The 21,873-nt window shown below is 41.1% G+C and overlaps 1 protein-coding gene across 2 annotated transcripts in view; it reads right to left on the bottom strand.

Moving 5' to 3' along the window:
• Positions 1 to 21,873, bottom strand: part of IQGAP2 (IQ motif containing GTPase activating protein 2) — a 125,842-nt gene that overhangs the window by 42,128 nt on the left and 61,841 nt on the right. Inside the window, exons 3-13 of one of the 2 annotated variants that reach the window (XM_062600680.1) lie at positions 21,257 to 21,413; positions 19,532 to 19,609; positions 17,797 to 17,873; positions 12,509 to 12,576; positions 12,033 to 12,146; positions 7,848 to 8,026; positions 7,499 to 7,586; positions 6,740 to 6,903; positions 6,110 to 6,197; positions 3,524 to 3,687; positions 2,810 to 2,970 (exon numbers count right to left, since the gene is read on the bottom strand). In XM_062600680.1, coding sequence (XP_062456664.1) covers positions 2,810 to 2,970; positions 3,524 to 3,687; positions 6,110 to 6,197; positions 6,740 to 6,903; positions 7,499 to 7,586; positions 7,848 to 8,026; positions 12,033 to 12,146; positions 12,509 to 12,576; positions 17,797 to 17,873; positions 19,532 to 19,609; positions 21,257 to 21,413 — 1,338 coding nt within the window. The remainder of the gene's footprint in view (positions 1 to 2,809; positions 2,971 to 3,523; positions 3,688 to 6,109; positions 6,198 to 6,739; positions 6,904 to 7,498; positions 7,587 to 7,847; positions 8,027 to 12,032; positions 12,147 to 12,508; positions 12,577 to 17,796; positions 17,874 to 19,531; positions 19,610 to 21,256; positions 21,414 to 21,873) is intronic. The other variant, XM_062600682.1, reaches the window with a different exon arrangement.

The raw sequence follows: 21,873 nt of genomic DNA, 5'->3' as shown, positions 1-21,873 counted from the left end.
TTCAAAGCATCGTTCCCGGCACCATGGGAGGAGGGTAATGCAGCCTATCACGCAAAGACTGTTTTAATAAGAGGCTGAGATACAACTATTTTCAAGGGCACTGCTGGAGCCCAGTGTGCTTCTACTTCATTATTGACAGTCGATTCCTCGATTCTGTCGAGGGCTTGTTTCAAAAGCACCATGAAATTTGGTTCGGGACTTAAGGATAGGATACATCCCTAAATCTCATCATGCAGCGGAATTGTTTGAATCCTGGAAGTTTTAAATATTGATAGCAGACTCAGAAGGCAACTTAAGGGAGGAAATGAATAGCGTGTGATCTAGTGGCCAGTGCAGCTCCTGCATCAGAGGCTCAGAGGCCTGGTAAGCATTGTGGCTCTTCACAAAGCTATTTCAGATGTCTGTGCTCACGTATGGCTTTTCCCATGACTTTTGCTCTTCCTAACTCTCCACTGAGAGAGAACTAGGGAGAAAAGCACTGACTTGTTTCTTCACTGTCTCCCTTGAATAAGTTTTCTTCCTCTGCCGTGGGAAATCGTGAGGAGTAGAAGCATTTTTCTCCCCCGATTTCGCCCACAGCAGTAGATAATGCCGCAGGCTCTGCATCCTGCTCCCCAACACCACACCGAAGGGGAAAGCAGCCGCAGAGCTGGCTATTCCTTCTTGCTGCATGAGCCTTATCAACAGGTCTGGGAGAAACTATGGGCAGCTTTTTCTATTCTAAGTCAAAAAGTGGAGCTTCTACCCCACGTCAGGTAGCAGCCCCTCCTGCCCAGAAGACAGCAGTGCTCCATGCACACTGATGGCCATGGGCAGAGGAAGGACGCAAAGAACAACGCTCCAAGTGCTGGCGCTGCGGCCAGCATCTGCTCGTTAGAAGCATTACAGACTAAGATGCAATAGAAACCCTCACAATAGTGTAAATTCCCATATCCATCAGTTAAATAATTGTAAAATTACCGGACCAAGGATACAACTGCCACAATATATCAGACCAAATATCTGTCTATTTCCAGCAGAGGTCTGAAGTGAAGGGTTACTAGAAGAACACAGGTGAAAAAAATCACCGTTTCCTGCTCTGACTTGCCCTTCCAGCATTCAGCAGCCTGTGTTTAAGGGCTTCTCGAGATCGAGGCTGTGTATCTATCACCATGCATTTAATAGTCACAAACAGTCCTCTGCTCCATTAACTTACCTAGTGCATTTTGAGATCTTGTATGCTCCTTAGTGATGGGTCCCGCTATTTTATTATTTTGTGAGAAAGTAGATCCTGTGTAAACTTTAAACTTGATATTTGAAAGTTACCAGTCTCTTCTCACTCCAATTCTCATAAGAAAATAACAGTAAAGTTATAAGAGAAGCTACTAACTCTTATTAATCTTTCCCATACCGTACACAACTTTTGCAGACCTACGTTATATTTCCTCTCAGGTTCTCTCTTCTAGAAAAGATGATGCTAACTGATTTCATCTCTTGTGGTAGAAAACGATTGAATGCCTCATCTCCCTCACTGAACTTTTGCTGGCTCTACAGTATTCCTTTGGGTAGGATGAAACCAAAGCTTCCTACAATATTTATTCTGTGGGTAGCAGCACAGATTTACACAATAGCATTAAGTTTTATTTTATTCTCTATTCTGATCAATTCCTAATGCTCCCTTTGCATTGGCCAGCAGCCCAGTTCGGGGATCAAGCCATCGTGACACCAGTCAAAAGCCCTGTGCTAGCTACAGTGGAGCCCCACTTCCATACGTGCAAAGTGTTTCTCTTGCCCACAGGTACCACCCTCACATCAGTAGAGGCAAAGCAGCAGGTGAAGCTGGCTCTGCCATACATGCTCTCCTGCCCGTCTTCCAGTTCAGCACAGACCATTCTTGCCCGTTGACAGGGAGGAAACCTCCCTCTGCCCAAAACTGAGCTATTCCTATCCTTGCTGCTCTCCCTCGAGCTTTGAAACACGTAGTAAGTGTGGTCCTCTTAGATTAACAACCCTCAAGCAGTCTAGTAAAGAGCTTCAGTGACCAGGCCACCATTCTCCATTTTGCCTTGTAATGCTTTCCAGCACTGCACTGTGATTTCCACCAGCCGTGACTGGGAGAGAACTGGCCATGCCCCCATGCTGTCCGGCACACGGCTCTCACAAGCTGTAGTGCAGCCCGACACTGTTTGCAGATAAGCAACATAATGGAAGCAAAGCACATAGGCAGCATCTGGCTGTGACAAGTCAGACACGTGGCCGTGACAGCAGCTGATGGCTTCATAGCAAAGGATTTAACCGAACATTGAGCATGCGCGTATGCCACAGCATCGTGCCCAGCTATTTAGCAGGCAGGACTGTGCTACATTCTTTACAGACTTTTGCAATTCTTAAGCAAAAAAGGGTTAGCCTTGCTTTAAGGGGCCTCCCGGACCTTAAGGCATTAAGCACATTATCTCATTCCAAAGATCTTCCTTCAGTATTGCAGAGGTTACTGATTAACAGTTTCCAGCTACAGTTGGTTTGTGTACTAGTGGTCTGCAAAAATTTTTGTCAGATCTTAATGTTTACTTTCGAAGAATCTCTCTCCTCCACCTCACATATCTCCTGCCCTCAAACATTTGAGGCTGTGTGGTTGCTTATATTTACAGATATACGACTAGTTTGACAATTGTAATATTTTCTCTTATTAACATATTACACAGATGGTTATCCTACAACCCCTTTAACTTCATAATCACCACGCAGAGGACAGTCTGCCTAGTAAAATGCCCACTTATCCTTTTGCAGAAGTTGCCAAGTCTCATCCAGACAAGACAAAATGAACTTTTACCGTTGAAAGTTTTCTTCTTCCAGATTATTGAAGCCAATACATGGATTTCTGAGGTGATTCTTTACTGTTAGGATGTCCTTATTTTCCAAGGCCTGGTTTAGCAACACAACAGCTGATAACATTTCTACAGCAATAGACAGTTCATCATGTGCCAGGTAATTCTGTAGGACAATAATGTGCCTCAGTCAGGAAGCTAAACAAGCAGTGTAACAAATTTGAGTTACACAATCCAGATACCACCAAGGAGATAAGACTTGATTTAAGAAATCTGAAGTGTGAAGACAAACTTCCTAACTACAGAAGTGTCACAATAACACACCACTGTTGGTAGAGCTTACTCAGTTTGCTACACATTCTTCCTATCATCAGCTTTTTCTTTTTTTGCCCCACAGTCCCATCCATTCTATCCTTCCCTTTTATCAGGGTGCTACTTACTACACAACATATAAAACAGAGTTAGTCCTCAGAGTAAGAGCATGCAACAATTAAAAAAGGTTTGCCAATTTGTTGCAACGAAAGAGCTCAGCAGAGCAAAGTGTGTCAAGAAACAACTGTAAATCAACATTGCTTATTCCATCAAAAAATAGTCATGCAGTATGTAACCATGGCAAGAGTTAAGTCTGCTATTTTACATGACAACATGCTATGTTTGTGCTCTGTCACGGCTTGACTATACAACATCAGAGATCAGGTCACAAGGTTTTTCACTCTTACCACAGCATTCTGTTGTTGAAGGTTGAACAGCTCAGTCTGATAGACAGCAGCAGCAAATGAGTGAACAACAGGCAACTGGGCCTCCGGTTTCATCAGTGCAACCAGTGTTTTACTAGGATCACAGTTACGAATTGTAGTATTGATATTGTCAACTGCTATAAGTTCTAGAGAACAGCAGGGAAAGAAAAGCCTATTAATTTTCGCATGCCATTTGCTCTTTTATATCCTGTAGAGGACAATTACATTATCCAGAGAACATCATTTGCTGTCATTGGAGAAAATAAAGGTACACATATAGGGTTCTTCAAGACCCAATCTGCCGAATGTTGCAAAAATAGGGTCTGTTCAGAAGCATGCAGTACATAATTGGCTGGAGGACTTCAAAGTTTCTGGATTTTTAGGCATTAGAGGCCACTTGTTGTATCTTTAATCCCAGATAATGACCTGATCCATCCCAATAAGAAGGATCTGAAGTTTCTCTTGTGTTTGCTTGTGACAGTAGTGCTTGACACGCCAGCTCAAGTGCCCCAGTGTCACCTCACCTCAAATGCTCCCTCCCATCTGTTTTGTTTCCTCCCTCACCTCCTCCTCTGAGCAGGACCTAACTCAGCTATCTAGAACAAGTCTATCCTGCAACACCAATGACATGTTACTGTCTGCATTTCAGGAGGCCTCGTAAAATTGACTAAGGACCAGCAGGGTTGGGATTGTCCATAGCTAAACTGAGGAACACACACATGCTACAGCTTTTCTGAATTCCTCTGTGTGCCATTGCCCATTCATTTATTTCTCAAACTTTAGTCCTCACAAGCACAGCCATCTGGAAGATGTCCCTTTCTCCACAAGTCAAATTTCATATTAAGCAGATCACCATCAAGAAGTTGGCAATTGCAAGCCTTCTCGGTGCAATGAGAGCTTGTCTGTTTTACTTTCTGCTGTACTGAATTCAGTAGAGATTTGAACCGCAGCAGAAAATGCTGAAAAACACTTTGCACCTGGGCAGCCACAGAAACCTTACAACGCCCCTTATCTTAGTCACAGCTCCTGTAATTGCACAGCTGGAGGAGCCAACTCTGAGGAAACCCAGCCCAGGATGCACCCAGGAACAAGTTACATTAAGATACTACCTCAGTCTTGCGCAAAAGGAAACAACCTTGAAGGTTAGAGCACATACGACAGAGTAAAGAATGACAATTATGTAAATGTCATTTCCATCAGCAAAATAACCCCTATCTTCTCCACCTTATCTTATGGCTTTTCTTTACTATTATCTAGAGCATGTTTTTAGTCACCACCAACTGCTCAAGCCTGTGCAAGACTGCTTGTACAGTGGACACCATCCATATTTTGCACATGAAACAGCACTCAGATCACATTGTACAACATGCAACTTTGAAAACCTTCCAAGTAATCAGGCCCACATAAATAAGCTCTTCTCCTCTCATTTCAGTTGTTCTGAAGCCTGGTCATATGTTGTTCTTGACAGCTCTCTTTTTTGCTGTTCCTGAGGTTAGAAAAAGTAAAGGTTCTCAAAGCTACTGCATGCATGCTTTCTCAGAGAAAAGAGGAAAAGACACAACAGAACTAGACTGTGTAGTCAGTAACTAAGCCATGGATTTCCAGTTTAAGAACAAAGCATGCAACTTGCAAACCAAACAAAAATTTTCACTCTCCAATAACAAGAATTACTGTTTCTTTACGTAAGAAATTAATAAAATCACCTTCCAAATCTCTGTTACTACGTTATCATTTTCTTTCCTGTTTCCTTTACAAAGGAGCAACTCTTTCACAGGAAAGTCCTGAACATCATGCCTAACATTTGATGCATTAAGTCAAGTTTATCTTCTGGCTTAAGTTTACCTCACAGTACCACCCCTAAGTCACATTACAAAAGCAATGAGTCTGAATCCAAAGCGCTGAAAATAACACCAGAGACAAAACAGCCACTAAGCCATGCCAGGTGTAGCATGAAATGACAGCAGTTTAACCGAAGCTGAATCTCCTAGCAAAGAAGTTTCCAGTCAAAAGAAGCAGCTGCCAGTACATGCACTGCAAATTTAGATCCCCTTTAACTATATTTTTTAAAACTAACTTTTGCATTTTAGCGTTTGTACTGAGACATTCTTAGCAGGCTAAGAACAGATTAGAGATGTGTATCTAAAAGAATGATTTTCCTCTGCTGTATGATTGAGAAATATTTTTCCACTTGATCATTCTGCTTTAACTCTACAAGGATTTTGGTCACTCCCAAGTGGGGTTAACACTGCCCAGATGAGTATTTGTTCAAGCCATCAAGCCATGCATTGTGTTCAGTTTTAGCCAATGTGTTTATCAGTAGCTGAAAGTATTCAAAGAAAAAAAAAGTGTTAGCTACCTCAGATAAAAGAATATATCCAACGCAGCACAGATTGTTGACTTGGCAATTGTGACACTGAGAAGAACAGTAACAAAAATAAAATGCAACTTATATGGTTTCAGTTTCAGAAACCCTTTTTACATGCATGGAACAGTGGATTCAATTAATCAGCTTAATTAACAAATTAATTAAACGGTGATAGTACAAATGAATATTAAGAAGTTACTCACTAAACTTGTGAGCCTCAGCTTCTGCATTGGCAACACTAACTTCTTTCTGTATTTCACTTTTGTCGAGCATATTTGGAAACCCTGCTATCTAACAGATCAGAAAAAAAGATTCAATTATGCTTTTAAATATATTGGGGGAAGAGGGATAAAACACTTTGGTTGAACACTAGGATTTGAGTGTGCTATTGGCCGAGTGTCAAATACAAAGGCACATTGAAACACAGCATTTGTTTCTCCCCATAAATTTCTTATTTTGATCTTATTTGAACTGATGAATTTTCTTCTAAAAGCTCAATTGCTCCAGTACTCTTCCTCCAATGTTGTTGCTTCAATATCACTTTTTTTTTGTTGTACTCGAATTTAAAACTCATTTTCAAGACAGGCATGGTATTGGGCTTGTATGCTATACCTCAAGTTTTCTTTTTACACCTTAATAACTTCTTATGAGTGCATCATGCTTTTTACAGCAAATGCAACTGGTTTGATATTGATTAGTAAATCAGTCATTTTTAGTCCTTTAAAAAATTGTTCCATAAGTGATGCTGAATACAGAGTAAGTAATTTCTATCTTGATTAAATCAGGGGAAAAAAAAATCAAACTGATGTGTCAGGGTAGCACCAGTCAATTACCTGCATTTTCTGTTCTTTAGAATCACACAATTGCATTAGGTACCATGAGGAATTTTGCGGCAGAACTTCAAGTAGGCTCAGAGCAGGACGGTTCAAACCTGCCATCAGCGCCACTTCATCTTGCCGGTCAATAGCCTCATTCACTTGGACTAAAGCTATGTGAACTGAAATGAAAACAATGCTTATAAACAGCAAATAGGCTTTGCAAAAAAAAAAAAAAAAAAAATCCATTGCTGTCGGCATCTCACTTTTTGTAAAAGCCAACTAGAGTGTCAGTCTTTATCCAGCAGAGGATTATATTTCAAGACCAATAAAGGTCTCTGCTAAAGGAGTTTCTAGCTCAGTACGAGCCCATACGGGAGCAGTTCACCCACAGATAACTTTAATGAACGGAAGCTTATGAGTGAATTTCAGTTCTAAATAGAATAGGGGGTCAAAATTTACAGAATTCTGCACACAACAGGAACTCGCAAACATAAGGAAACAAAGCAGGCAAAAACGATTTGATCCTGAGCTGAGGAGTCCTTTCAGCAAAAAACAAACACAGACGATAGTCCCCAAAAGACTAGCAAAGAAGGAGCAGCAAGAAAAAACACACCCACTGTTGTAGACAGACATTAACTACTTCAGTATGTGTTATGAATTTCCACAGAAATATTTTGTTTATTCCTGTGAAATTCAAGTTGGTCTAAGCTTCAGTCTGGAAAATCACTTGCATGTTGTATATCCACACTTTCATAAGGATCCAGAATGGCTTACTATTGATCTTATTGATATTGCCTTGGATCTCAGCTTGTGTCAGCAGCTCTTCATAGACATCTCTCTCCTCTTCTGAGATTGTGCCATTCTGAAAAAACAAAATCTTTGCTAACGGAAAGTCTGCAGACAGAACAGCAATTAGTGTAGCCATTAAAACTGAATCAACTGAAATATTTACCCATTTACTTGTAAATGAATATTTGTTGACATAAACCAAAAAATTGCACTTTGTAGTAACTGGTTGAGCAATATTGAAAGCATTTCTGCTTCCTGTAAAATATCCGTATAAAAATAGTAAGAAAAACATGAGTGAGCATATATCCTGCTTGTGCTAATAAAATAGCATTACCTTAAGTCTTGCATTTGACTCTTTCCTCCTTTTAGCTTCAAAGAGTTCATTCTGATATTCCTGTCCAAGTTCCTCATCCACATTTAGCAACATTGCGTTTGGGTTCCTCAGAGTTACAATGGTTTGCTCCGCTATTCCCTTCTCAATAGCTTCATTAATTGCTATTACTGCAGCATGCACTAAAATTAAAAGCAGAATTTAGTATTTCAGGAAGCAATGAAAATGCTTAATTAAAGCACTTTCAATTCCCTCCCCCCTCCCTTTTTAAGGAAAAATAGCAAAAACCATAACATGCTATTGACATTATAAACACGTAAGTTTCTTAATTAGATCTGGGGAAATTGTCAGGCAACAAGAAATCACTTAACTGTTGCTGCAAGAGAACAGAATAATTCTATTAAAAGAACCAAAGTAGTACAGTTTGTATGTATGTGTGAATGATCATTTGAGCAACTTAGCAGCAGCTTGTCAAATTCGTGCTCATTTGCACAGCTGCCCCATCCATGTTTTTAGTTCCTTTAGCTTAAACCTCTGGGACTGCCACCCGCCTCACTCGAGACACTTTCAGAACACTGGGTTGGAAACCAAGTTGGAAACCTTCCATGACATGTATTCCTCATATCCTTTTATTTCTACTGTCACTGTTTCTTCTGATCTATTTGAAATGAATGTTTAACATGTATGTAACAATTTATATATTCCCTTTCAATGTGTCCCGCTCCTGATACTTGACTTAGATGACAATAACAAAAACACTCAATGCTTGCCCAAAGGTAGCTTTGGCAGCATGTCGCTCGCTGTTCTACTTTCCCCTTCTTCTCCCGCCTAGGAGTTACTATAGCCATAAATCATTTTACTGACAGAAAATAAGAGATATGAGTTACAGTTCATCGTGCAAGACCTATGTCATTTAGAAGGCAATCACATGCAGGAAGTAAAAGCACTTTTGATATAATTTCTGTTAGTTAAGGCATTCTGTGAGTCCATAAAGACGTAAGGGACAAAGTTTTGTCTAAAGTAACTGCGTCTGAAAGATTGCACACAAGAACACGAGGGCATTCATACTCCACAAAGCCTGTCTCAAGAAAACAGTGAAGACTTCCGAGGCAGGGCACAACGCTGCATACCACATCCACGACCTTGCCTAGGACAGACTGTCTCCTTTCCTAACTAGGGTCCCCTTGGACCGGGAAACCAAGGAGCATGGGGACACTGCTGTCTGCAGAGCTGTGGGACAGCAGCAGACTTCAAACAGCGAAGGAAGGGCTTCTCCGGGCTTCCAAAAAGTTACTGCATTGGAAGAAGGAGTTAAAAACAAACAAACAAAAACCCTAGCACTTTAGTACAGCCAAACAGCTCGTTGACATTGCGTTGCTGCTAAACCTCTCCTTTGAAAGCACAGTAGAACTTCAATTCGTAACCAAATCCTTGACTTCAGACAAAACAACCAAGATTTTAGAAGCCTGAAGTGTTTTTTCCACACAAAAAATTTACATAAAAGTACAAACCAAAACCAATTGGCAGCTGAGTTAGATATAGGAAGTCTGGGGGAAGTAGCAGTGCACTCTGCACACCCTTGCCCCCCTGGGCTTCTTCTGGAGGAAGAGCTTCCTCCAGAGCTATGTTTTATCTGGGCTTCAATAGCAGTTGCTGGACAAAAATCCCAGGATATTGCCTAGTGGCATCCACCATCCACCTCTGAAAAATTTTAGATGGTACTGTATATAATGAAGTTCCTGATAAGTATTTATCTAGATACTAATCTGGAGAAGGAGCACTCTGGGTGACCTGAGATCTTTTCCAAGCCTGTTTTTCTGCAGTTCTGCAATACATTCCTAGTGTGCCTTCCCCATTTATCACCAGAGCAGCTCGTCTAGCATTAATTTTCAGTGGGATATCAGGGGAAATATGTGAACACCATCTTTCCTATCCTCCTGATTTTGTTTTGAAATTTGCTCTCGAAGTGGCCACTTAAACATGATTTTGTGCTAAACTGGAAAAGAATATTCAGTAAAAACACTTTTATTCTGACTTAAATTTAATTGAGGGTCTATACTTGAGTTTAGAGCCTTCAATTCCTTTCAGTATATTAAGAAAATCAAAGATGCTTGTCAATGATTATGAAACTTGAGTTTTAAACAAGACCAAGGAACACACAAGTTCAGTGAAGCAGACCACAAGAGCAGACCCCTGGAAGCTGAACATAGGCAAATTAAACATAAAATGAACCTGCATGTTCTCAAAGAGAACAGTTACTAGAACAACTTGCCTATTATCAATGGATTTTCTATTGCTTAGCATTAAATTCATGACTGAAAGCTGTTCCAAAAGAATTTCCTCTAGCTCAATTCAATACAGCAGCAACTTCAAGTGGCTAAGAGAAGATAAAATCCCCATGTCCTCATGCAATAGCACACTTACTGGGAGGATGTAGCCTCTCCCAGGTGTATAAGATGCCTTACTGGCATGAGCAACATGCTATGGAAACAGCATGTTAGATACTTCCCTTTTGCAGGACCTCCACTTCAATCCTCATAAGCATGTGAGGGTTCTCATAACAGATGTTTCTTGTTATGAGTCAAGCCATGTTATCTACAGCACACTCGCAGCCCAAAGAACCACAGCCAGCATCAGGAAAGCCTGCTTTTCTATGGGACAGTGAAAAAACTTCGGAAGTTATAAAAACCCTTTCAGAAAAAGGAAGTTGCAGCCCTTTCAACTCAGGGGGAGGAAGGAAGCTTACTGGAAAACTGTTTGATAGTCACTAAATCTCCACAATTTGCAAAACAAACAAACAAAAAAACCCAGCAGACAAAGCATCCCTCCTTTCAAAGACAGTATTTTACCAGTTACCTTAGCAAAAGCATGCACAACATTAAGCCATAGCAGGCTCCAAAACATAAAACACAATACAAATGAACATGAGGAAGCATGTTTTAAATTAAGGTCTGGAAGTTTTAGCACATGTTTTAAGTAATTTTCTGAAGCAGCTGTTTAAATTATGCTACTTTGCCATTAAATACTTTGAAAGGTCTAACAAAGTATTTTTGCCCTGTGTTTAAAGGTTACCTACAGCACTATTGTTGCTTTTATCAATGATCCACTGTAACACTGAATGTTCTCAACTGGCCCTTCTGTTCTTCAATTTGCTCCTCTAAAAAGGGATAGTATTTTCAGAACAAAATAACTAAGCTCAAGCATGGATTTAAGCGGACATACTTTATTTGATATCATTTAAGTTCAAGCAATTTTTTCTTTTAATTTCATTCCATGAAGGAACTGAAATGCAGATGATGACACATGGATAGGCTTTGGCAGCAAAGAGCATTTAATTTTTTTTGTTAGTGGAAACTGTCCAATATAGATTTAAAAGCATTAGAACTGCGCATCAATTCACCTGAAAAGCAACAGTTTTCTTCTGATGCTGCAGAGGCAATTGCCCTCCAGCAGAGTTTTCCCCCGCTGTGGGACACATTGGCAGTCAAAGCTGCCTGTGGAGACAAGCGGTTCCTCCATGTACCCACCACCAGCCGTCATACGGGAGAAGGCAGTCTTGTCTAGTCCGTTGTCATCCTTACAGCAACCTGACCAGGTGTTTTCACAACAGCCCGACACAGGCTCGGGGCACAGAGGATATTTTGTTCTAATAAAGGTCTCCCCCGACTGAGTAGTCAAGGACTTGCTTAACTTGAACACAGGTCCCCCCGCAAGACTCCTCAGCATTTGTGATGATGTGGTAATGCTGTTACCATCAGGCTAATTGCGCGGGCTAATTACGCGCTGTGAAGTACTTCTGACATTTCGTTACTAATTTGAAACTTTTCAATTTTATTCAGGATGCTGTCTTCGTTAGCCTGCTGCTCGTCGGGTGTGGAGGCACAAGCTCAATTTGTCATGCCAAAGGCAAACCGTTACCAGGACACTAAGCACATGCACAAGCTGGTAAGAAAAATCTTAGTTTCTGGTAGCACCTACTGTGTGTCAATGCAGGCACATAAGATAAGATATGTTTTCTGCTCAAAAATGCAGACTGACATTGCAGAAGGCCTTATAACAATCATGTGATGTGATAGTCAATGAACACTTAATAAATACCAAGAAATATAAGAAAGATGACAAATTAGATGAATTAAAATATATAGACACAAAGTATTCAGTAGAAAATCAAACAGAAATCACACTTACATGCAGCTTCATCCACTGATAGTTCATTAGCCAGAATCCCACCGATTTTACTAAAAGATGGCATCTGTATACCATACTTCTCTAGCTCCTTTCGCATGTTGCTGATTTCTTCCTCTGTTTATATACATAAAAAAAAAGAACTATTAACAGAACCAAACCTTAAGGATTTCTTTATGAGTCACCATATCTACAAATACACATGCAGTTTCTTGAAAGTCTGTGGCTGGGGATTAACAGTTTTTCCTCCCCATTTTGAGGGAACGTCTAAAATATGACAAGTATTCCACGTAAATTCACTCCCTTCCATCCTTCAAACATTGACACTCATTAAAAGTAGCAGCCTCCCACCTATTTAATTAGAATGCATTCAAGACAACCTTGGGAGGAGAAAGAACATAATGGAAAATATGTAGTGTGTTAGCAAATTTACTGTGAGGAAAATCACTTAATGTATGATTAGATAAGCAGTTTATTACCAGTGAAGTCCACTTTTCCAAGTAGGTCCTGAATCTGTGGTGCTAATCCTAGTTTGAATAGATACAAACTGCAAAGAAAAAAAAATAGAATAAAAAATTCTGCATGTTTGTTGAGGTGTCTGCTTTCTGCACAAGTGAATCAACTATTTGTGCTAGTATAACTGCTACTGAAATTCATTCTTTAATCCTTGATTTTCAATGGACAGATATGGAATAAACTTATTTCTTATTTTCTTTATACTCTATGTTAAGTCTTACAAAAAGTAGTCTTTTTTGACTTGAAGATGTTTCAAAGAAGCATCTCCAAGAGGGAGACACTATCAATGTATCTCAGATCACAGGTGACATGTAAAGAAGTGCAAAACCTTAATGGAAGACAGTTAAAGAAATCTGAAAACTAGCACTGGGAAAAACCAAGCTATGGAGGCGCTTCAGTACAGCTTACAGCTTCGGACCTGTGCAGTGCATTGAGTTATTATATCCTTATAATTAATAGCTGAAGACAGACACATAAATCACTGACACCGTTGTTACTAAATATAGATGAACAAGGACCTATATGCCCATCCAAACTCCCTTTCACACACTTGTGTCATTACTTATTTTGCTTTTGGAGAATGAAGTAAACTCAATGTAAGAGTGTTTTCCAGGAACTAATGCTTTTGTTTCAGCATAGCATGAAAATCTACACTAATTATTCCTAAAGCTCTGTAGTGCTATCTGAAAAACAGCTGAGTAAATACGTATTTTATCCATGTCTCCCAATTACAAGGCAGGTATTTATCTACACACACACACACACACACAAAAAAAAAAAGTTTCTATAATTTATCAGTGAAACACAATGAACAAGTGACTTCAGGGCTCAGCTCTCAGCAGGTAGATTTTAAAAATAGTGTTTTTACAACTATTTCCTCCAAGAGGATCATTTTGCCTCTTTTTTGATGCCTTTACCCACCACTTTGTGAGCTGCAGATGTGCATTGCGGCTTGGTGTTTTGCTGAGGGGCATGTTTCCCTTCCAGTTTTCTCTTAGCTACTAAATTGCAGAATGAGATCTCAAAACAAGTATTTGTAGCTGACATGTTCATTTCTAAGCACGAGAGTATCTCATCTGCTGTGCTACCACGGCTGCTCCTCCACCCTATCGCGACCTAGACAGGTTCATCTCACGTATGCACGAGACTCTTCTGTCTGCTGCAGCCCTCCAAATTCCAACTGTTATTCTCACCTTTCAAATCAGACTTAAACGCACGTCAGCTACAGCAGGAAAAAACCCACCTAACTATACCACTTCCTATTGAACCAGCCCCCCCCCTTGACCCCAAACTGCTCACCAATCTTTCCTTGCAAGACTTTAAAGAGTTTTTACTGTAAGTCGAAGGCAGGGACACAGTCCCGGCTGCAGTGCTCACAGCACGGGACGCTGGAGCAGCAGCTACAGAAACCAGCAGCGCTGCAGGGATGTGTTGGCTTCACAGGGGTCACCGTGCTGGGGAGGCGCGGAGAAGTGGTGGTCTGAACATTAGGGAGTTCTGGTTTGGCCGTTCAGCACTGCCGGAGGGTGCCAAGGGCTTTACCCCTCTACTCCTTCGTGCGGATAAACTCACTAGCCACAAGGTGGTGCTGAAAATTTGCTGCGAGTCTTGCATGGAGCTCAAGGACACTTCTAGTCCGCAGTAAGGTATAATTTCACACGAAAAACAGCGGGCTTAGCACTTCTACAGAGGTAACTTGAACCTCAGAGAACCCATATAAAAATCACAGGCAGAGGGGACTGGAGTTGAGAAAGCTGGATATGAGCACCAGGAGCAGAGGAGAAACAGGGGAAACAGCGGTTCCCAGGTGCAATTCCCTTCGTGCTGCCCACACACACACTGAACAGCAGTTCTGATGAACCAAAGGTTCTCAGATACTCTTGTTAACCTTAGCTTATGCATAGCACACCAGCAATATTTTCACGTCTATGTTTGTTATACTATTATTAAAAAAAAGAAGTATGCTTATTATTGCATCACTTCCTAGGAAAACAAAGTTTTGATGCGCTGTCAAGCTTCAGAGGGACAGTTTGTCCAGAACACAGTGATCTGATTCCACAGATTGTTTGCAAGCTAAATATTTAAGGAATTTTTTTTTCCTAAGCACTACTATTTAGGAAAAACAATCACTGTTAGCATTTTGCTTTAAATGCAGCAGTTCTTAACTTTGTTTGCCCAAGTCCTAATCCAAATCAGCTTTTATGAGAAAAAAAGTGCAAGAAATGAAAACTAGACCTTTGTGTTTTTCAAGCCTTGTCTTAACTATCAATGTTTCAACAGGAAAAAAAGCATAAGAGTGATAGGAATCTAGAAATTGTTTGCTAAGACACTGTTTCCTGCACAGAGCTGTGATGTATTTGACAGTGCAAGTAGTTTCACATATTGTAAGGGCAATGTTCTCCATTTCAGGCTTGAACCAGACCATTCATCCTAAAAACATGTTTAAACCATTTTGCTTAGAGTCATGGCCTGTCTTCAGGCCCTCCATCTGCTCAAAGATCAGCAAAACCTCAAAGAACCAAAGACATTCCCCATGAAGTGTTAACATTTCAGATGTCAAAGAGACTCTGTGGATAGATGGGACTTTTTGCTCCCATTAAGTGTAAAATACCCTTAATGCTAGGTAAAGGGCCAATTATTTATAATTTTAGCAACTTTAAGCATTTCAGTTGAATTATGCACGCTGACTGTGCTTGGGTCTGAATTCATTTTGGAAAGCCTCAACTAAGAATGGCTTTGTGATTTCCAAGAACGAGGAGAAGATAAAACATCCTGTGTTACAATTTTGTTGGAAAGCTTAAGGATTCTAATGTTTGAGTAACAACTTGGTAATAGCTAAGAAAGAATGGGAGGCAGGTCAACCTTTCACCTCTCAGAAAAAGTGCTCAATTTGCCCAAATTATAAGTCTTTGAAATTTGAGCATGTGCTCCAAGATATATCAGAATTTAATATTTAAACTCTATGGTGATTCTTCATATAGCCGTCATGTTCATATGCTACAGATGCAAAGGGGAAAAGTTGGCTTGCACTCGCTCTTTCCGGATGCTGCAGTGCCAGACACAGAGAACAACGGGGATGCCAGCTTTTCTAAACCCAGTGGTTACTGCAATAACTCCCAGGTGGTCAGGAGACAAATGTGGAGGACCAAGCAGGACAAAGCAGCAGCGATATATAGCCTGGGACTGGCTGAGCGCCAGCCAGCAGGTCAGTGGTTCCAGCAGCGGCAGAACTGGGTACTGAACTGGGTTCCTGCAGCACGGCGCCCTGCTGGCACCAGCGCAATGGCAAGCAGTGCTGGGCAAGAGTGTCCCATCCCTATTTGCTGTTTCCAAGGCTAAGAACCTGACTGTACCTGACGTGCTTTCTATGTAGTCTGTGTGCAATTCAACAGAGATACTGGAGTCTGACTTGAAAGACAAATGCGACGTGCATTTTAGGAAAAGGCATGCAGATAAATGAAGCTTGACAACTCTTCTAGTCGCACATCCTACATGTGATGCACACACAAGGTCCTGTCATAGGAAAGTCTCATAAGCAAAAGCCTTGCAGGTGCTCCCACCTTCTTTTGACTTAATACACTTGATGTATTTTATATAAAGTCTATTTCTAAAATTGTAACTAAGAACTACAGTCAGAATTACAACTTGGTGCTGGTATGAATCAAGGAGAAAAACAATGCAAACAAGATAAACTTGGAAGCGAAAGCCAAGATAACACACTGACCAGTTCTGATACTAGCATAAATCCTGAGACAGGCCAAGCTGGAAAAAACAGAACTCCTACCCAAAGGCTAATCCGTTGTAAAATCCAGTTCAAGAACAAAAAGTTACATTGGCATTGCAATCGTTAGAGAGATCTTTAAGAGGTATCTAATGGATAGCTTTTTTTTTCATGTTTCATGTGACATTCAAATCCACAATAGATGAAGTCCTCCATACATGAGCAAACAAATATTTGAAAACCCCATTGTGTTCCGCCCCTGCAAAACATGTGAACGCCGGCGGTGACGTCAGCGGAGGGGAACGCAGCCCACCATTTCAGCCTGAGCTGTTTAGCATTAGGAGCCCCATGCGTCCACTTCAGGAAATCGCTTCAAGCTTGCATAAGACACTTTGCTGACAGAAGCGACTGCACTACACAGTTTTAGGCAATAGCTACCCTCGGATGATGCTGGTGATACTGCCACCGGGCATACAGGCAATACAATATTACAGCAGGCATAATAATTTGAAGATGCAACGCTTGTCATGGATGACACAAACAAGAATTGCCAAGTCCAGACACTCAGCATTTGAAAGAACTATGTTGCCCTTTGGTAGTCTTCCTTGATCACTGGCACACACATACTGTGTGCAGAGCAGCCCCAGTGAGTTGCAGGAGTGTGCATCATTTCAAAGATGAGACTGTAAAATGTTTCGATTACAGCCTATATTGAGTAGTGTCTGACCTACACCCCTGGGGTAGTTGAAGTGCCTATGAATGCCATGAGGAGCACAAAGAAGAGAGTTTGGGACTTAAGTTAGCTACATCTCTGCAAGCCTAGTCTGTGAGAAAGTTACAAAAGAAAAAGATCCCCATGTGCAGGAAATGAGGTAGGAGAGCCACAGAAGGGAGGAGCTGTCTGCCAACACCACTACCAGTCACACTAGGGACAGGATGAGGCAGATATTCTCTACTTTTAGAGTTAAACATCACAGGGAAATGCTTAAGGCAAGAAGAAAAAGATCTTTAGTTGTACTTCAGTGATGTAACCAACACCTTCCTGACTTTGCATTACATCAAAGAGAAAGTTGCTCAGAACTTTTAAACCTTGGAAAATGTTATTTCAGATGAATGACCTCAGAATACATTAATTATTTGCTCCTCTTTGGGGATAGGACTTCAGCATCAGTTTCACTCCCTGATGGGCATTTCTGCACTGTGGTTGTAATAATGTTTTGAAAAGGTTTTGTTCATTAGTTGTTATCTTACTACGGACTTAAGTGACGCATGCATGTTTAGTGAGGAGGAAATTTAGTATGTATGCACGCTGAGAGAAGGCTGTCTGCCTTAAATTCTGTGGTCTTTCATGTCTTTTTCAGAAATAATTTGCCCAATAGTCCTGACAAAGTTCAACTTACACCTCCAAGTTTAAATTAACTAACTTTTAAATTGTGACAGATTCTGACATACTGGTTATCCTAAAGACATTCTAAACTTACAGTCCTAAATTTGCTGCTTACTTTAACAATCAATCCCATCACCAGTTACCTTAGAGCATGAATGCAATATATCATTCTAGGTATGTTTTTCCTATCGTAGACATCTGTAGTCTCTGGATAAAAGATCTAAAAAACAAAGAACAGGCAGTTAAAGGAGAATAGAGATTACTGGGCAGAAAAGTAGCTAAAATAGGTTCTCTTTAGAATCCTGTCTTTGAATTATAGAAGCTTAACATTTCTATACAGTTATGAATTAAGTCTCTTCTGCAGCCCAACATTTTAATTTATCAGTTAAATAATTTTCATAAAGAACATTTTAATGAAGTGCAAAAGTTACTTAATAGAAGGAAAAATATGGAAGATAGGCAGAGAGTATTTTAGCAAGTTTTTTTTTAAATAAGTCCTGTAGCAAGAGCTGAGCAAGTAGAATTTGTCCTCCTATAGACACCCAAAACTTTGCAAAGCTTCCTTGTGAACCACCACCATCCAGTATTGTTTAAAAATGCTAACTTCTAATCATCAGCATCCTCAACAGTGCCACCATTTACAGGGAAAGATATTGAGATGGAGGAATGTGAAACAATTTAGCCAAAAAGTCACATCATAAGTTCCAGTTCTGGTTCTACCACTAATTTGTTCCTGGCCTTGTTCCCAGTCTGAGGTTCCAGTCACTAAACACTTTCTCCATGAAAACGAAATAAATGACTCAGCTGGCTGCGAGAGCTGGCAGCGCGCTCCCGTGGCGCAGGCCCGGCGCTCAGAGCCGGGCAGCCCCACGTTTAGCAGAACAAGACAACAGAGCAAGTCGGGAGCACAGCGCCCTGGTCACCGTTTGGTCACCACCGCTTTGGCGGACTCAAGGCTCCTTCTGGCCATTGCCCTCCTCAGCGGCAGGAGCAAAACATTTCGGAGGAGGAATGTCAGGGTGCAGATCAGACAGCAGCTGGCCGGCGAGTGAAGCCAGCACTACCCCGTCTAGAAGAGGCAGCCCCCCCCCCGGTCCTCCCATCTCTACAGCATTTCTGGAGGTAGCTACAGGTCCCCCTTTCCGGCCCCGGGGCAGGCAGCCGTGGGGAGACAAGTGTTTGCCCCAGGCTGCACAGGGTGCCAAAACCTCAGAGCAGCAGAGTGGATGTTTCCACTCCGTTTCTAAAAGAATTTTCATCCAGAAAAAGACTCACTGGTGCCCAGAAACAGCAGCAGAAGGGGAACATGACAAGTGGAGACCGACAAGAAGGAAGATAAACATGAAAGGTGCCCCAGGAAAGCAGCTGCAGGAACAGGACCAGCACAGCCACGCACACACACTGGAGGGTGCAAGGACAGTCTAGAAACAGGGCAGAGGCAAGAGAAAACTAGGACACACGTGAAGAGGAAAAGGCAGCAAGAACATGACAATAGGTAGTAACTTAAAGGAAGTATGATTGAGTTTTCCATTTCAAACCACACTCCGCTCAGGCCCCTGCTGAGAGGCTGTGCTAGCAGTAAGAGGTAGTTAAGACATTGCCAGCTTTTCCATTTGATTTCCCAGGACAGCAGTAGCCTGAGCACCTCCACCCACAGCACTCATCTTCCACAGCAGCCTCCGCTCAGGCGCAGAGAGCAAAAGCACATAACTGACGTTACCACCGCTTTCAGCACTGCCTTCTGTTTAGATTCATTTCCTGAACTAGCCTTTCCAGCAGAGTTACTGTAAGCAACTGCTTATATTCAAGCGAACTAAAGGAAATCTCACCGAGTCTGCACCTTGAGTCATTTTGGTTTTTTATCATTTAAATGCTTACCTTAGGTAGACCAATGGACTCCATTGCTCTTAACCACTGCACAGTATTGTCGGTGTGTCGAAAATGAAGGCCCGATCTCTGTTGGAAGCACAGAAGGAAAAGACAGGTGAAGAATAATGCGAAGTAAATTCACTTATTGATCCTCCTGTCGCTTCCCAATTTTAATACTCTGAAGGAGAGTTCAGGGAATTTTCCCTCCCTTGACCTGAAGACCAAACCAAACCATCACCACTACAGTCCTGTTAGTAACAAAGCGTAACAACAGCCACATTTTCTTATACCACTTAAGCCAGGTTTGTATACTTGAAGATGCACCGTGACTTAGGGGACAATTTGTTCTCTCTTCAGTAGTGTTCAGGAGTAAAGATTTGCTGTCAAACACCAGGGACACCTGGGAAAGGACACCTTGATACCAGGGACCACTATTCCTCCAAAACATGGAATTGGTAATGCCCCTTAGTGCTACCATTAAAGTGCATAGATAACAAGCTCTTAGCCACAACTCGGGTCCAGGATGACACAAAATTCAGCTCCTATGGGGAATTTTTTTTGTTGCATTCATGGTGCGAGAAGGCTTGCTTTTCTCTACCTGTGATTCCTGACATAAGGCTGCCAGTCCCTTATCTTCTACAACACAATCAATGCCTGGACAAAGTAATGAGCGGACAACCACCATGCGAATCTAGGAATGTCCCGTGGAAAAAGTTCTCATCAGACCTCACTGACCAAAGCTAAAAGACGAAAGAATCTCAGAATTTCCAAAGCCATATTTAAAGGAATTTCAAGTTGCACTTTTGGGGTGGTGGGGTGATATTTTTACCCACTCAAGCTATACATACCTCTAGCCCAAAAAGGGTGAAGTAACAAAGCATCCCTCCCCCACTTATTTACCAAATGCTGAATACAGGAGTCAGTATCTGCCCTCTCCAACAGCCAATAAAGGCAGCAGTCAAAGAGCAAAGTAGGAAAGTGCTTCTGTTTTAAGAACCAGGAGAAAGGGGGAAAGAAGCCTGAGCTCCAGATTTGGAGATTTTCAAGAGAAATATTTACATGTAAGCATGATTCTTACCTTAAGTAAAGGCTCCATTAACCATATGGGTACTAGACAAATCTTGTTTCCAATCTCTCAAATAGCAGCCAATAATTACTATGCAACAGTTATACAGTTACACATTTCTCAAGTTTTTCTCCTCTGCAGATTGAAATAATGCACCATACTTGCACATGTATGTATGTATTACTGAGGATCATGGAGTTAATGAACAGCTTGCACATGTAGCAAGCTAAATGTGATTACTGGCAGCCTGTTTTTTTTCCTTCTCAGTGATAAATTGGATAACAGAAACATACAGATCTAATGAAGTAAATGTCCTCTAATTCAAGATGAGGAAAATTAAGAGTAGTTACCAAGTTTAATTACTGAAGTACCTTTGGCTTCAGTTGGTAGTGAGGAATAATTGTGTAAATAGTAACCTTCATGTTCTCCCTAGAGCCAGAAGTACAGTTTGTTCAGCTTCAAAAACATTAACTGGAATTAACACAGTTTTTCTAAGTATAAAGTATTTCTAGCTTATCATACTGGCTTCACAGTGCTACATGCCTTCCATCTCATAACGACAGGCTTACAGAAAAGGTTAACCAACAACACATGGGTATCTTTAAGAGGTAGAAGAGAAAGATTAAAATATTTTGTCTCTCTGGTGAGAAAACTGAAAAGGTTATTACCTTATAACGTGCCTGCTCCACATCATAGATTTTCTTGTCTGACACCACATTAGGGGCAAAGAATTTTGCTAGCTTGGCAAGGTAAACACCGTTTCTTAACCCTTCTTCCAGCTCAGTAGTAGGGGGCAGTTCTTCATCCAGGCAGACCTCCATCCATCTACAAATGCATTGTTTGACAAAGATTTTGTTATTTTTAATTTTAGCTATGTATTAGAACTGACATCTTTCCCCACACCCACCATGCATATGAAAAAAAAAAAAAGCTACCACAAAATAATCAAAATTAGTAAGAAAAGAGAGTACAAGTTAAGAAAACTCTCATGGCAGACCAAAATGACTATAGAATCATATCTGCACTTAGTGGCCCTTTGATAACCAGTACACAGAGCTCTCTGAAGCATATGTGAAATAAATTGGACACCTTAGGAGGCATTTTCATACTGTTGCCTGAAAACTCTCAGATCTTTTGAACAGCACTGGGTTTTTAAAACAGAGTAATTTAAGCTGAAATGAGAACAAAACCAGGAACCACTTTGGATGTCTAAAAACAAAACAAAAAACGATAACGCCTCTGCCTAAACCCCAGAGCGCCGGGGCACACCCCAACCAGCAGCCGC

Source organism: Rhea pennata, chromosome Z, assembly GCF_028389875.1.
Source record: "Rhea pennata isolate bPtePen1 chromosome Z, bPtePen1.pri, whole genome shotgun sequence".
Lineage (NCBI taxonomy): Eukaryota > Metazoa > Chordata > Aves > Rheiformes > Rheidae > Rhea > Rhea pennata.
Note: the sequence above shows the minus strand (reverse complement) of the source record. Positions and strands in the feature narration are given on the sequence as shown.